Source organism: Echinops telfairi, unplaced genomic scaffold (genome assembly GCF_000313985.2).
Source record: "Echinops telfairi isolate 266 unplaced genomic scaffold, ASM31398v2 ScPeMD7_18;HRSCAF=68, whole genome shotgun sequence".
NCBI classification, from domain to species: domain Eukaryota; kingdom Metazoa; phylum Chordata; class Mammalia; order Afrosoricida; family Tenrecidae; genus Echinops; species Echinops telfairi.
Window position 1 is genome coordinate 67,599,897 of NW_022103915.1, and position 16,842 is coordinate 67,616,738.

The 16,842-nt window shown below is 39.2% G+C and overlaps 1 protein-coding gene across 1 annotated transcript in view; it reads left to right on the top strand.

Moving 5' to 3' along the window:
* Positions 1 to 16,842, top strand: part of SEC23A (SEC23 homolog A, COPII coat complex component) — a 58,168-nt gene that overhangs the window by 33,009 nt on the left and 8,317 nt on the right. Inside the window, exons 13-17 of the mRNA XM_004698545.2 lie at positions 2,256 to 2,362; positions 6,470 to 6,623; positions 8,864 to 8,941; positions 11,587 to 11,748; positions 14,949 to 15,035. Of these exons, the coding sequence (XP_004698602.1) occupies positions 2,256 to 2,362; positions 6,470 to 6,623; positions 8,864 to 8,941; positions 11,587 to 11,748; positions 14,949 to 15,035 (588 nt within the window). The remainder of the gene's footprint in view (positions 1 to 2,255; positions 2,363 to 6,469; positions 6,624 to 8,863; positions 8,942 to 11,586; positions 11,749 to 14,948; positions 15,036 to 16,842) is intronic.

Genomic DNA, 16,842 nt, shown 5'->3' on the forward strand with positions numbered 1-16,842 from the left:
ACCGGAAAGGGCGTAGAGTTGACCTGAATGTCATTGATGGAACAAAGCTTCTGAGACTTTGATTTGCTGATGGGGCATGATTGAAGATGAGCCACAGCTGCAAACACCTTTCAGTGATTGGAATGTGGAACATACAAAATATGAATCTAGGAAAATTGGAATTCGTTAGAAATGAATTGGAACTCATGGGGCTTGATAACCTATTTATTCATTAGTGAGCTGAAATGGAGTAACATTGGCCATTTAGACTCAGACAGTCATACGGTTTTCTCAGCTGGGAAAGACACATTCACAGTGTCTAACATTACATTCTTTCTCAAAAAGAATATTTCAAGTTTTAGCTGAAGTACAGGGGCTGTGATAGGATGATATCCATGTGCTTATAAGGAAGTCCAATTAAAACAACTATTATTCACATGTATCCACCAACCACTAAAGCTAGTGATGAAGAAATTGAAGAATTCAACCAACTTATTCAGTCTTAAAGTGATCAAACGTGATCAGAATGTATTGATGATTACTAGCAATTGGAATTTGAACGTTAGAAACAAAGAGGGAGGGTCAGTAGTTGGAAAATACGGTCTTGCGGTAGAAGCAAGATGGAGATCACTTGATCGATGTTTTGAAGGCCAGTGAGTGCTTCCCTGCAAATACCTTTTATCAATAACATCAATTACACCATGTACATTTGCCACACAGAATGCACAGGAACCAAATTGACTACGTCTTTGGGAAGGGAAGATGGAGAAGCTCAGTATCATCAGCATAACAAGGCCAGGGTGTAACTGTAGAACAGTTCATGAGTGGCACATACGCAAATTCAGATGGAAGCTGAAGAAAATTAAAACCAGCCCATAAGAGTCAAAATCCGACTTCGAGTATATCCCACCTGAATTTAGAGAGTATCTCAAGAACAGATCTTGGCTTTGAATTTTTTTATTGTGAATTATATGAAGGTTTCCAGCAGATGATCAGTTTACATACAATTCATACACATTTTGTATCAAATCATCATTGCTCTCTCCTCAGTGTACCATCACTTACCTCACTTTCTCCCTGCAGTTTCTTTTATCCCTTCTTATCTAACTTCTGAATTATCTTGAATAAATGCTGTCCCTTTGATAGTATGTGGTCGATTTTCAAGTATGGGGGTAAGTTCAACTCTAGACTTGAGGAATTATTAAGTGTCATAGTCTCGGGGATTTCACCATCTTTGATCAGTAAGCCTGGCCTCTTTTATTTTGAGTTGTTTCGCACATTTTTCATCCACTCTTCCAGAACTTTCTAATATCTTTTTTAGAGCAGTGGGTAGTGGTAGCCGGTCATCATCTAGACCTTGGTCAGTCTTGCCATTCCTCTAGATAAAAGAGCCATCTCAAAGTTGAAAGACAGAAAACCCCATAACCATCTAGAAAGAAGACTCATCCGTGGAGCACATGTGAGATCACTGTGTGAAGTGGCAAGGGCGGCAGAGATGGCAGAGGCTGCCGCATTGCTGAGACTGCGGAGTAGAGGGGAAACATGAAACAGACAGTGGTGGTTTTCCCAGCTCATGAAACAAGGTAAAGACTAAGGGACCACATAACTGAGAAGCTGAGGCCCAGAGAGACATACAGCTGTGAGAGTGAAGAAGTTTGACAGATCCACGGACTGCCAGAGGAACAAACACCCTGATTTTGGAAGAAATATAGCCAGGATTATCCTTAGAAATGAGGATGGCAAGATTTCTTCTCTCATACTTTGGACACGTTATTAGGACAGATAAGTCCCTAGACGACTTCATCCATCGTGCTAAAGTAGAGGATCAGCAAAACTGGGGAAGACCCTCCCTGGATTGTTGCAGTGGCTGCTGGAATGGGCTTAAACACAGCAACTGTGAGGACGACCCAGGAGTGGATAGTAGATCTTTTGTCCTGTTGTCCTTAGGATTGCTCTGAGTCAACTCATTTGACACCTAACAACAACAAATTCATCCTGAATTGCCTCACGTAGGCTTTTCCTTGTCTGATGATTTCTTTACACGTTTGCCTTTACCTTCCCTGTGTTTGGTCTGTATACTTGAAATTGATTCCCTAGCTGAATGACTTCCTTCATCCTTCATCATTTTTCTTTTCTCCTAAATCATAGCTGTTCTGTATGCATTGGGAGGAAGTGTCCTTCAAGATGATTTAGGCTGTATTTCATTTGTGTGAGGATAATATGGCAACAACTAGTAATAGATTTTGAATAACTTTTACTAATTTATTTTTACACAGCATAATGCTCCAATTCCCCAAGGAGGGCGTGGTGCAATCCAGTTTGTGACTCAGTATCAGCATTCAAGTGGGCAGAGACGCATCCGAGTGACCACTATTGCCAGGAAGTATGTTGAATTTGCCATAGGTCAATTTAAATGCTTAAGCTCTTCTGGGTAGGACTTTCAAACTAGGTTTCTATTTTGGGTGACATGTATGGCTAGAGAGTGAATATTTGTGACTCATAACATTTTATTTCTTTCTAAATGAACTTAGATATTTGTTAAGAACTTTGAACTTTCAGGAAATACAAAAAAAAGTAGCTACTCTTGAGATACACTCTGAAAAAAAGTTATTTTACCCCATTCCCATAAGAGGAGAAAACCTCCCAGTGCACATATTATTATATAATAGGCAGTCAAGTCAAAACTCAAGGCCATAAAATCAGTGCCAACTCATAGCGACCTTATAGGACAGGGTAGAACTGCCTTTATGTGTTTCTGAGACTGTAATTGTTTATGGGAATAGAAAGGCTCCCTTTTTTTCAGTAGAGTGATTAATGCTTTCTAACTGATGGCCATGGGGTTGGCAGCCCAACTCCTAGCCACTACTCTACCAGAGCTCCTATAATAGGCAGTAGTAGCATATATATTATGTAGAGAGACAGAGAGAGAAAGCATGTGTGTGAGTCAAATAGCACAGTAATGACTAAATTTAGTTTTTAGCTACATTTATTGTGTTTTGTTACTTAATTCACTGACTTAATATACAGAATTGAGTTGATTCTGAATTATGGAGATTATATAGAATAGAGCCAAACTACACATAGGGTTTCCAAGACTGTAAATCTTTACCAAAGCTTTATAGGGACCAGCTAGTGGGTTAAAACCACTGACCTGTTGGTTAACTGTTGAACACCCTAGGGTTCCATTTAATTTGCTTGCCAAGTCGTTAGCATCTATTTTGCTCTGTGGTTTGGGTACTGTTGTGAGAGCGAGTAAATGTAAGATACTTAAATATTTATCACCTTTATTATGGTATGGTCCTTCTCAGACTATTAATGGTGAGTAGCCTTGGCTGCTGGTTCTGTATTCAGCTACTAACCCCAAGGTCAACTGTTAGAAATGGTATTTTCAGTGCTGTTCACCCTCACTGTGATTCAGATGCATCTGTCCTTTGGTCTTCCTTATTTAATGTCCAGTTTTCACATGTATATGAGGTGATGGAACATATGACATGGGTCAGTTGTATATTAGTCTTCAAAGTAAAATCCTTGGCTTTCAGTACTTTAAAAAGGTCTTATGTAGTGAATTTATTAATGCAATGAGTCAATTTGATCTCTTGAGTACTGCTTCCATGAGCTTTGATTGTGGATCCAAGCAAGACAAAATCCTTGGCTACTTCAATCTTTTCTCCATGTCTCATGATGTTACTTTGGTCCAGTTGTGAGAATTTTGGTTTTCTTTACATTGAAGTGTACTCTATACTGAAGGCTGCAAGTCTTGATATTTATCAGCAAGTGCTCCAAGTCGTCCTACTTTGAGCAAGCAAGGTTGTATCATCTGTATCTCACAAGTTATTCATAAGCCTTCGTCTAATCCTGATGGCTGCATTCTTCTTCATATAATCTAGCTTCTCTGATTATTTGCTCAGCATACAGATTGTGTTAGCTGCATAGCTTTGAGGAGAGAAGTTGAATTGAGTGCCACTAGCTTTTTTAAGAATAAATTATTTCTTTGTACACTTATAAATAGTTAAATTGGCAAAAGTTATGTGAGATTTTATAACAACCTTCCCCGTCCCATCCCCCTCAAAATTTGTGGTTCAGTGAATTACTTAATATGGCTCTTTTAGCCGTACTCTGTAACTCCTACCATTGACTGGGTGGAATCGTGTATATTTCCTCTTTTATTGACGAGTGTGGGTAAGAGAAGGTGGGGAAAAGATGCTGATGGGATTATGCGATACAATTATGAGTAATTGTTAATAAGATTGTGATGTGAAAACTAAGAACTCTACTGTGAGAATTGGTCGTTTTGCCATTCTGCTAGGTATAAAATGATCCATCCCAGAAGCAGAATGGGGATCTCACTTCCATGCAGAGAAAAGAGCCAGGAGTGAAATGCAGTACTGAGATCACTGTGTGCAGAAACTCCTAGGTCCAGGAGACAGGAAGCTGTGACACAGCAGTGGTAGAGCAGCTGCACTAGTAGAGCCAGAGAGCACAAGACGAGTAGCCCCAGAATGAGGGGGCTGCCAGGCCTACTGTCTATAGGTTCACTTAGTTCAGAAACCTAGGTTTTCTGGCCAAGAGAACTTGAACTGAGAGCCATCTGAGAAAAGACCCTTATTTTGTATTATATTTATCCTTTCAGATGGATGTTTATAACATACATATATATGAGGGTGTACCCCCTCTAAAAAAACCCATAATTAAAAAAAATCATTTTATTGGGGCTTATACAACTCTTATCACAACACATACATCCATTGTGTCAAGCATATTTGGACATTTGTTGCCATAATCATTTTCAAAACATTTTCTTTCTACTTGAGCCCTTGGTATCAGCTCATTCCACCACCCTCCCGCCCAAACATGGGATTTTTCCCCCCAAAGCTATGTATTTAAAAAGTTTTTACAAAACAACCTTATCACTTTCCAAGTACTCTCCATTACATCCAATACAATCGTCAAATCTGCGGGTCCATTATTGGAAGCATTTTTCAAATCCTCTATTTGGACGGCTGACAGCACCCTCTTGCTTTTTTCTTCACCTCTTCTATGTCTTCAAATTGCTCTCCTTTCATGTCCCTCTGCATTGGCAGAAACAAAAAGAGACCGCACAGAGTGAGGTCAGGTGAGTCAGGTGCGTGGAACAAGAGAGGCATGCTGTTTTTTTGCCAAAAACTGGTGCGCTGAGATGGCTACATGAGCAGGTACATTGTCATGATGTCCAACCAGTCCCCGCATGCCAAAAAACAGATCTTTTTGTTGCACATTGTTAATGAAATCTTCTCAGAACCTCTAAATAGAAAGCTTGATTAACAGTCTGACCTGGTGGAATGAACTCCAAAGGTACTATCCCTCTCACATCATAAAAACAATTGAGCATCGTCTTGATCTCTGATTTTTATTTGACGAGGTTTTTTTGGCTGAGGTGATGACGGCATCTTCCACTGACTTGACTGAGGTTTGCTTTCAGGGTTGGAAGATGAGCACCAGGCCTTGTCACCAGTAATGACCTTGGGGAAAAGTCCGTGTTGCTTAGGAGCTGTTCTTTCAAAGCACGGCATGTTTCCTCTCGAGGCTCTTTTTCCTGGTCAGTCAGAACCCGAGGCACAAATTTCACAGCAACCCTCTCATTCCCAAATCTTCTGATGAAATTCACTGAACCGAGCTCCAAGGTAGTCCAGGTAACTTCCCCATCTCTCCCATGGTTTGTCGTCAGTCTTCGAGCACAAGTGCATGAATTTTGTTGACATTTTCATCCGTTTGGGAAGTTGACGGACCTCCAGAATGAGGTTTGTCATCAGTCGACATTTCACCGTTTTTGGAATGAGAAAACCACTTGTATGCTTGAGTTTTCCACATCTTTGTAAGCTGTGTTCAACATCACAGCAGTTTCTGTGGCATTTTTCTCGAGCAGAAAACAAAATTTCACTCCTGCATTGCTGTTCTCTTGAATTTGCCATCATAAAAAAACGAGGTTTGAGCAAAATGTTCACAAAAAAATTCAGTGTGACCAGAGAGAACCTCCCTAGGTGAGACGACTGTGTGCACTAACTCTGAGCGAGTTGCTTGCTGTACTACGGAAGTGGAGATTTTTTCTGTTTTTTAGGGGCTACCCGCTTGTATATGTGGGGATTTAAAAAATGTGTAAAATTAGAATGAAACAATACTGGTATTTCTCCTTAAATTTATTAGCCTCTTGTGTGTGTTAATATTTTTACTTGTGAAAATATTTTCAAGAAATGTGAGTGGAGGCTTGCTTTTACTGTCATTTTAGAGGATATCAGATTTGGATTTGCCTCTCTGAAAAGAACATTGAATGGTATACTGAAGTGGCCATTACTGGTATTTTTAAAACATGCTAATTTTTTAAGGTACTTTTGGACTTTTGAATGTTGATAGTATTACTGAAGTAATTTGGTGTCTCTTTTTAACTTAAATTGGTTTTAATCAACTACGATAGTGTGAGTAGCAGCATACTTATGTTTTTGTTTTTTCCCTTTAGCTGGGCAGATGCTCAGACTCAAATCCAGAGCATTGCTGCTGCTTTTGACCAAGAGGCAGCTGCGATCCTTATGGCCCGCCTGGCAATATATAGAGCAGAGACAGAGGAAGGGCCAGATGTCCTCAGATGGCTAGACAGACAACTTATTCGACTGGTAAGCAGTAAAAATTGTGCTTTGTAAAGTACTGTGCTTTTATTTGTATTAATGCTTGATGCAGATAATCTTACCCAAAGTACTTACAGTGTTAACTGAAATATTCTGTAATGTTCTGTTCGTTACTGAGAAAGGCATAGTAATGAATAGTAGAATGCAGTTCTTTCTTTTAATGAAACAATGCTTTTTTCTGTTTATAACCTATTATTCCCCCCTCTTTTTAGTTAGTTTAAATAATTATTGTAAAATTTAACCCTAAATTACTATAACTTATGGTGTGCATATTTTCATCTTCATTGTTGCGGTTTTAATTTTCTATTATCACTTTAATGACTCTACTAAATGTTCCTTTTAAAAGAAAGTAATTGTGGTATAAGAACTATGTACATTACCATAAATTATAGACTAGTAGCTGAAGGAGCCTTGGTGGCCTAGTGGTTAATACTTGGCTGCTGATAGGCCAGTGACTTGAGTACAGCAACTGCTCCTCAGGAGAAAGATGTGGTAGTCAGCTTCCATACAGGTTTACAGCCTTGGAAAGCCCATGGGCAATGGTCACTGTAAGTGATAACAGTGAGTAGTGTCAGTGGGTATTGATAATCTAGGTCTAGATTACAAAATAATAGAGCTATTGATAATGTCCAATTTACTTGCCTTTTTAACATTTCAAAAACATCCACATTATGACCTATGGTGCTTAATTAAGTTCCTCTGTTGTTATGGCAATGGGTTATTTGCTCTGTAATAAGAGGACACCTTGAAAACTGTGAACTTGACCATGCATAGCTATCACTCTGCTGTCAACAGAGGTTTGCATTCTGTGAGGGTGCTGGTACCTAACAACAATATGATGCTTCAGCAGAGCTTTCAGACTAAAACAAACAAAGAAGAAAGGCCTGACAATTAACTTCCAGAGTCGTTCAGTGAAAACTGCCCATCAGAAGGGTCTGATCTGTAGTTCCTCGTGGTGGGGTACAGGACTGTCGGTGTCCTCTCTGTTGTGCCTGGGGTCACCATGGGCCAGTGGCCATGTAACAATAGGAACAACAAAGCTAGGGACTTGGCTAGGTGTTTTACAAAGTTTTAAGGAGTAACCCAAAGGTTTATAAATCTACATATATATGTAAAATAAACAGTATCAATAAGAATGGTTTCAGGAAGTTAGAAAAAAATTTATTACCTTTTTTTTTAACCTTAATTCCATTTTCCACAAATTTTTTGAGGCATCCTCATATAGGTTAATATATATTTAAGCTTTAGGTTGAGGACGTTTTTTAAAAAGATGAAACCAAAAGCAGGAGTCATTAAAGAAAATATTAAAAGATTTCATTACATAAAAATAGGGGGAAAAACGTGTGTGACTAAAATATCACCAACAGAATTTAATGACAATATGTGTTCTATGTATGATGGTTACATTTTTTCTATATGAGTTCTTACATCAGATTTGCATGAAAAATGGGTAAAGGTCATGAATATGAGGACAAAAGAAAGAATGGGAATGACCAGTAAACATAAACCTAAACCGTAAACAAGACAAACAAACAGGAAACATTAAAAAAAAGTAACCAGTCTTGCTTATAACACAATTGCAGTATAGGAGACAGTAGTTTTCACTTGTCAGACCAGACAAATGAGATTAATACTTAGCTTTGACTAGCACCTAAGGAAATGGACAACTTCAGAGCTTGCATATTTTGTATATGAATCTCTACAGCCTTTTTTTTCCCTTCTGATTTCTACCTTTGTGTCTCTTTGCTCATCAGATTGCCTGTTCATGTTTCTAAACTTCCTTTTTCTCTACTCTGCCTTTGTTTTGCTCTTGCTTCTGGTTGTTAAAGTTCAAGCCAGCGATACTCATTTGTTGTCCTGGTGTATTGAGAGTTCAGTTACGTGGCTGTTGTCTGTCTTAGGTAAATTCTTAAGGTGACATATGTTGAGTTCTTATGCTTATAATCTAAGAGCTCTTTCTTTGTTATCAGAGACTGAAAAAAATCTAGACATTATAAAATAAATTGTTAACGGTGTTGGGGCAAAGTATTGTTTACTTCTGAAATCCAAGTATTTTTTTTTAATTGTAAGCTATTTCTTAGAAGTTTTTCAGTAATAATTCAATTGTATCTTATATCAAATTTCTACCTCCTAAAAAGTAATAACTTTTTTATAAATGGAATACATATAGCTAACAGTTTTAGTTCTTGTGCCAAGAAATACATTACTATGTATTTTATTTTATGTAGTGTCAGAAATTTGGAGAGTATCACAAAGATGATCCAAGTTCCTTCAGATTTTCAGAAACGTTCTCTCTTTATCCGCAGGTGAGTTGATAAAAAGACCACAGTCTCTTCTTAGTGCCCCAGTAACTTTGGACTCTTTTCTTGTTACTTGTCTGTTACTGCTCATCTTATAAGACATGTTATATTGGGTTATAGTTTTGGTTAGGTATATTTTTCAAGGGTACATAAATAAATATTGTGTTGTATGTAGTCAGTGAAAAGAATATTAGTGCCTTTAAAATTTTGATTTTGTAAATAGCCATTATTTGTGGTGAATAGAAATTGATACTGCAACCTTACTGTGAAATAGAATTAGTATCCAAAGGATTTCATCTAAGGTATTTTTACTGATTTACTAGCTAGTCTTATGGCCTAGTCTCCTTACCTGAGAATCACTTTTTGGTGACACACCAGATAAATAGGACACAAGCTAATATGATTTGCCATGCAGTACATTTTTTCTTTTGAGGCAGTGACATTAGCCCCTCATGTGTTGATTTGATAGTTAGTTTTAAAATAGTAGGTTTAAACAAAACAAAACAAAACAAAATGTAGGTTGGTGGATTTACCCATTGCATTGGGTGGTAACAGTTGCTGCACAAGACCTCTTAGAGTGTTAAAAAAGCAAGGCTGTTACTTTGAAGGCTAAGGTGCGCCTGACCCAAGCCGTGGTATTTTCAATTGCCTCATATGCATGTGAAGGTTGGACACTGAGTAAGGAAGAAGAATCAATGCATTTGAATTGCGGTGCTGATAAAGAATACTGACAAAAAGACGAGCCATGTCTGTCTTGGAGGAAGTATAGCCAGAGCGCTCCTGGAGGTGATTTTAGCATCGCCTGAAATGATGAGATATACCGGATATTTCCCCACCAAAACTCTATAAAGTCTCAGCTTTCTTTGGAAAGCTGCTCTCCGAAGATCACTTATTTATCAGTTACTTAGAAACCACCTGCTTTTAGGGAGACTTCTGCAAACTTCTGGTGGGGTTTGTGTAATCAGGTAAGACAGTTGATGGCCGAGTACGGTGGTTCTCAACCTTCCTGATGCCGCGACCCTTTAATACAATACAGTTCCTTATGTTGTGGTGACCCCCAACCATAAAATTATTTTCGTTGCTACTCCATCACTGTAATTTTGCTACTGTTATGAATTGGGCGACCCCTGTGAAAGGGTCGTTCGACCCCCAAAGGGATTGCGACCCACAGGTTGAGACCCGCTGGCCTAGTGGTTGCCCACTGGGCTGCAGTCCTCAAGGTCAGCCGTGGAAACCCAGGGGACAGCTCTACCCTGTCCTAAAGGTTGCTGTGAACCGGTGTCGGCTTGATGGCAGTGAATTGTAAAACCCTTCCTTTTTCTGCTTTGGGAATTTTCCAGGCCTTGTTTTTGTTGCAGAAACGGATTGGAAAGGGAATAGGACCATCTACCTAAGTATTTGGGTTAACTTCTCACTTTCATTCATGTTTTCTCCTTATTCTGGGCTTTTTTTTAAAGTTTCTAGATCTTTAAAAGAATTGGACATCCCATTCTCCTTCTTTCTAGTCATTACTGGAAGTAGAGACTGAAGTGCTCGTACAAAGTAGCATAGACTACATTTAAGAAACATTGTCATCTCCACACTATTTACCTGAAAATTTACTAATTAGGCATTGCAGTGCGTGAAGAGGAATGATAAAGCCTCTCAATGCCACGTGGCCACTGAAGAGTTGAGAGCTTCAGTGACGGGCATGTGTGGGGAGAGCTGCTGAGAGAGCTCCAGCCGTAGGCGATCGGTAGGCACTGGATCTGAGGGCTGGGGAAAGCTGACGGCAGTGGCTGAAACGCGTGGGAGCACTTGAGCCTGACTGTTGTCATCCTACCCAAGCCCCAGAGCAGCTGTCCTTTAATCAGTCCTAGCTTCATATCTGTTTGATACCTTGTATGAGAAGCAGGGCAGGAGATGAAGGGGAAAGTAGTGAAGGTCTGGGCAGGGCGGGAGTTAACCATTAAGATTCACATGGACATACAAGATTGTTTTTACTCTTTCCTTTTAAAACCAGTGAAGACCTTTCCCAATACTGTGTAAAAGTAGACAATCTCATAAGGCCTTCTGGCGGTAATGGCTTTTATGAAAAAGCCCAGAGACGTAGCCAGAATGATGAATAAAAAATAAAGAAAACTGATCACTAACTACTTGCATCAACCTTAAATAATGTATATCAGAGCCAGGGGTTTGGGAAATCTTGCTTTGTAGCTCAGGAGCCCTGGGCAGAGTGGGTTACAAGGTGGTGGGCTGCTAACAGCAAGGTCGGCGGTTTGAAAGCACCAGCCTGAAGATGGCTCTCTGCTTCCTCGACACGGATAGATTGGGAAGCCAGGGCAGCGGCTGTACTCAGTGCTGCAGGAGCTCCACGAGGCAGAACGGACTGCTGACAGCGAGCCCTTGTCTGTCTGAGACACCTCTGTCCCTCTCCTGCTTTTCCTGTGGGGGCTTCTCGCTTTCTCAGACAATTTTTTTTCTGTTTTACTTTTCAAAAGTAGATAAATTTCACAAATAATGTCCCTTTCTGAGAAATGTAATTTAGAAGGCTCTTAATTAACTTACTGTTTTATTGTATTAATGGTTTTAATCAGATGCTTTTTGTAATAGTAATTTCCTATTGTAATATTAAGATTGCTAACAGGTATCTCATGTTTTGTCTTACACAGTTTATGTTTCATTTAAGAAGATCACCCTTCTTGCAAGTTTTTAATAATAGTCCAGACGAGAGTTCTTATTACCGTCACCATTTTATGCGTCAAGATCTGACCCAGTCTCTAATCATGGTTCAGCCTATACTCTATGCATATTCTTTTAGTGGACCACCAGAGGTAAGACTGGAAGGACGAAAACATTTTTTTCCAGTTGCTCTGATGTGTGGCACTAAGCAAATGAAACCAGTGTAAATGTTTTTTAGATACAGTTACTAAATATAAAGACGAATTAAAATAAATGGTTATCCCTTGCTATTCACATATTCTTTCAAGATGTGTTAGTGAGTGCTTTCCATATGCCATAAACGACATGAGGACATTTTAGAGAAGTTATAAAAATAAATGAATAAAATAAGGTGGAAGGGACTGGGGAGTGCTTTGTCCTTTTGTTTTTATGTAAGTGTTTGATCAAATCCTCCCATGCTTATGATAATCTTTTACATCTCTTAAAAGTGTCCTGCGTGGTGGAGGGAAGGTGGGGTGGAATGGGGGAACCGATTACAAGGATCTACATATAACCTCTTCCCTGGGGGATGGACAGCAGAAAAGTGGTTGAAGGGAGATGTCGGACAGTGCAAGATATGACAAAATAATAATAATTTATAAATTATCAAGGGTTCATGAGGGAGTGGGGAGTGGGGGGAGAGGGGGAAAATGAGCTGATGCCAGGGGCTTAAGTGGAGAGCATATGTTTTGAGAATGATGAGGGCAACGAATGTACAAATGTGCTTTATACAGTTGATGTATGTATGGATTGTGATAAGAGTTGTATGAGCCCCCAATAAAACGATAAAGAAAAAAGCAAATACATAAACACACACACACACACACACAAAATAAATAAAAGTGTCCTGCATGATGGTGCTTCTATAGCTTGTAGCTTAAAATAGAGTAGTGTCTGACAATTAGGACATTCTGTCTAAACAAAATCTCTTGCTTTGCCATGTTCTCAGTTTTTCTCTGGTCTTTTGTAACCATTAAACAGTTAATAGAAAAAAACATTTTTTTTCTATTTAATTTGTACACACTATTTTTCTAAGTCATTTTATTGGGGGTGCTTACAGCGCTTATAACATTCTGTACATCAGTTTTATCAAGCATATTTGTACATATGTTGCCATCATTTCCAAAACATTTTCTACTGAAGTCTATGGTATAAGCTCCTCTTTTTCCCCTTCCTCCCCCACTCTCCCACCCCGGGGAATCCTTGATCAGTTATATGTTGTTATTTCGTATCTTACACTGTCCATTGTCTCCCTTCACCCACATTTCTGTTATTTGTCTTCTTGGGGGGTGCTATATATCCAACCTTGTGATGGGTTCCCCCTTTCCCACCCTTCCCCCCCCTTTCCCACCCTTCCCCCTCCCTGGCCATCCCCCTACCCTCATGATATCGCTACCTCTACTGCTCCTGAGGGGTTTATCTTTCCTGAATTCCCAGTGTCCAGAGCTCTTATCTGTACCAATGTGTGTTCTCCAGTCTAGCCAGATTTGTAAGGTAGAACTGGGTCATGGTAGTGGGGGTGGGGTGGGGGGTGTATTCAGGAACTAGAGGAATGATGTGTGATTCATTGGTGCTATATACTATATCTTGAATCATCCCTTCTTTATAACCCTTCTGTGGGGGGATATCCAGTTGTCTACAGATGGGCTTTGGGTTGCCATTCCAACCCCCTTCATTCGCTTCGATATAGTTGTTTTGGATCTTTTTATACCTGATATCTGATTCCGTTGATACCTCATGATCACACAGGCTATACAGACCGATTTTTGAAGTTATTGCTTAGTAGAGAACTTAGCCATAACAAACGGTCTCACTTACTTTTGTTTTTAAATAAATAAAAACATATCTGTAGTGAAATTGTCTGCTTTTACCACTTAAAACGTGTAATGACTATATTTTGTTCTGCTCCACTGGGGGTTACTGAGTTGGAGTGAATCAACAGCACGTAACAAAAACAACAAATTCGAAAATAGGTATCTATTCAGAAGCAGAAAGCCTCATCTTTATTCCACCAAGTTTGCAATTGACAGCCCAGCACATAACCCACTATACCACCAGAGTCAAGAGACTGCTTTATAGCACCTGATGATTATGATCCCTCCTAATGATGGTATTTGCTTTTTTGTAGAATAGCAGATACTACACTTTTTTATGTTTTGTTTTTTCTCTGAATCATTTTTACTTTTCTAGGAAAACCTATTTTTGAAAAAAAAATTTAGATGTAGCCACATGTTTTGGTCTTGTGCTTTGAATCAGAAAAAGAAGTTTTAGAAATAACTTATTTCAAAATAACAAATGACATCTGAAAGATGTAGATGTGTTCAGGAGAAAATTGCAATCCCAAATTCACAGTGCCTGCTTCTATCAAATTCCATCCTTTTCATTTTATCCCTGAATCCCATCCAACCTTTCCTTTTGATACCACAACCTCTAGCTTCATCTTCTTAAGACTTTGATCTGGAAGCTGTCTTTCTCTCCTGCATCGTCTCTTTCTCCTTCTGGATCATTCTCATTCACACTGATGGAGCCCTTAAAAGCACTCATTAAAAACAAAACCCAAACTTTGACTTCACCATTTCTTTAATTGCCACTCTATTTCTTAGAATAACTAAAGTCACAAAATTATGTTCTCCCTTTGCATTCTCTTCTCAGTCTCCATCAATGTTGTGCTCCATTACTATACTCAGATGACTTACCATATCAAGACCACCAACATCCCGTATCTCGATAGCTCTTTTCCTGGTGACGACTGGCCTTGAAATGGTTGTGCTCTAGGTTTCTGTGATAGATACTGCACATAGCGAGTTTTCCTTGTTCTCACTGACCGGTTTTCGTCTTCTTTTATAACTTCTGGCCTCAAAATGTTGCCACATTCCACGGCTCAATCTTCTGGCCTCTATCTTTTCTTTCTGTAACTGGTGTTGTTTAATCCCATGGGTTTAAATGCCATCTTTTAAGAGTATGGTTCCCAAATGGATATCGTTGGTCTAGGTCATTCCTTTTAATGACATATTCAGAACTATTTAGTTTTCTCTCTGCTCCAACTTTGCTGTATTCCACACCTTACCCGTACGAGTCAGGGGGGCCACCAGGAGGCTAACAGTCATCCTGGATTTCTCCTGGATTCTACTCTTAATTTATTCCATGCCGAGAATTTTGAAAAATGAAGTTAAAATGTACCATAAGATTTAATAATAGCAAAGGTTTTTAAGTTGTAAAATAGGAACTGAACAGTTTGAAATATCTTGGCGAGACTATCAAGTCTTTTTTAACTCATCTGTCTCCCTCTTCCCTCTTGCCTCCCTCGCACTAGCCCGTCCTCCTGGACAGCAGCAGCATTCTTGCGGATCGCATTCTCCTCATGGACACCTTCTTCCAGATCTTGATTTATCACGGTGAGGTAAGACTCCACAGCGTTCAAAGCACTTCACTAATGATTTTTTGCTGTTTGGCCATTAGATTGGTTTTGATATTTCTGTTTCAAAATATAAGATAACAAGAGGGCTTCAAAAAGTTTGTGGAAAAAGGAATTAAAAAGTAATGGCATTTTTTCATGAACTTTTTGAAGCCTCCTCCTGTAGCTTCATTTATCACCTGTGGGTAGATTGCCCATTTGTTCCCATCTGATTGAAGATGGATTTCACCCGAAGTCTAGTGTCATGGAAGTAAGAGCAGGGAAATATACATATAAATTGGTCACCTCACCTCACAGTATCACCCTTGGGTTTTCCCTTAGGACTTTGAGATGGGAGAAGTCTGTCTCCAAATAGCCATGACTCATAAACAGAAGTCTCCTTATTCACTAAACCACTATTGAGCACTTTCATAAAAAAAACCCAGTGTGTTCTGGGTACTGTGATCGTACTGTGGATTCTTTGATGAACCCGTCCCAAGCTTACATTCTAGTATTTTAATAACTTGTACAGATTTATTTTTCTTGTTGTTTCAATGTTAAGGGATTTCAGGTTCATACTAAAATTGCAAAAGTGTTACTTAAGACATTTTTAAGTGATATTAGTAATTTGTATTTTTATTTGATACCAGTTTCTAATACTCTTCAATATTTTAAGACTAGACATTTTAATGAATCATGCCTTGTTTTTGATTGCTTTTGCTGCTTTAAATAGCTATTTAAATACTTAAAGGGAAAGTCAGAAGTATACCTGCTTATACTCTATTAGAGAGTTATAAAGTATATTTTGATTAATTTAGTTGATTCAGAAAGCAAACTCCAGGTTTAGATATATGTTGACTTAATTACATGATCCTTGTAGCCATTTATTTTAATAAACTAATTGGTGCAGGTGCTGTTCTACAGGCTTTTTAGCCTTGTATTGTGGCTATCACCATTACACTTTCTATGTTTTTGTATATTGCCACAGTGTAACTGTTGATGAAGACTTCATAATAGTAGATCATTGTAGTAGACTTGAGAAACAAAAGTAATGACACCCATATATGTGTAAGAAAGTGGCTCATGCAGCCACAGACCGGCAGTACTAGCCTAGCTCAGGTCTGGGGCCAGATGCTAAGCCGCAGGCCCTTACAGTCTCAACGCAGCGGCTGGTGAGTGAACCAGGATGCAGGGGGACGCACAAGGAGACAGGCTTGAGGAGGCCAAGATGAATGATCCCAAGGTTGGCAAGATCACATGGCAGGCTGCCGACAGCTCCCAGTGTTGGCAGGTCACATAATGGGTCACAGACTCAAGTCCCGTCAGATCCAGGATCTAGGCCAGCAGGAAGAGAAGGAGAAGAATTTCTCCACAGCATTTACCCCTAGGAGACATCATCAGGCTACAACCTGAGTAAGGGTTTCTTTGCTACATAGGGCAGGCTGGAGTTGCTCTTTTTAACAAGATCATTTGATTGAGGGCTCTTATAACAATCCATATATCAATTATATCAAGTATATTTGTACATATGTTGCCATCATTATTTTCTAAACATTTACTTTGTATTTGAGCCCTTGGTATCAGCTCCTCTTTTTTTTCCCTCCCTTCATTCTCCCACCTGAATTCATGACTCCTTGATAAATTGTAAATTACAGTATTATTATTTTCATATCTTACACCAACTGCTGTCTCCTTTCCCCCATGGTTTCTGTTGTTTGTCCCCAGTTTGTCCCCCTTGGGTGGTGCTGGTGGTAGTGTGTCTATCATTGATGTGTGTCTATCATTGCGATCAGTTCCCCCTTCCTCCCCCCCC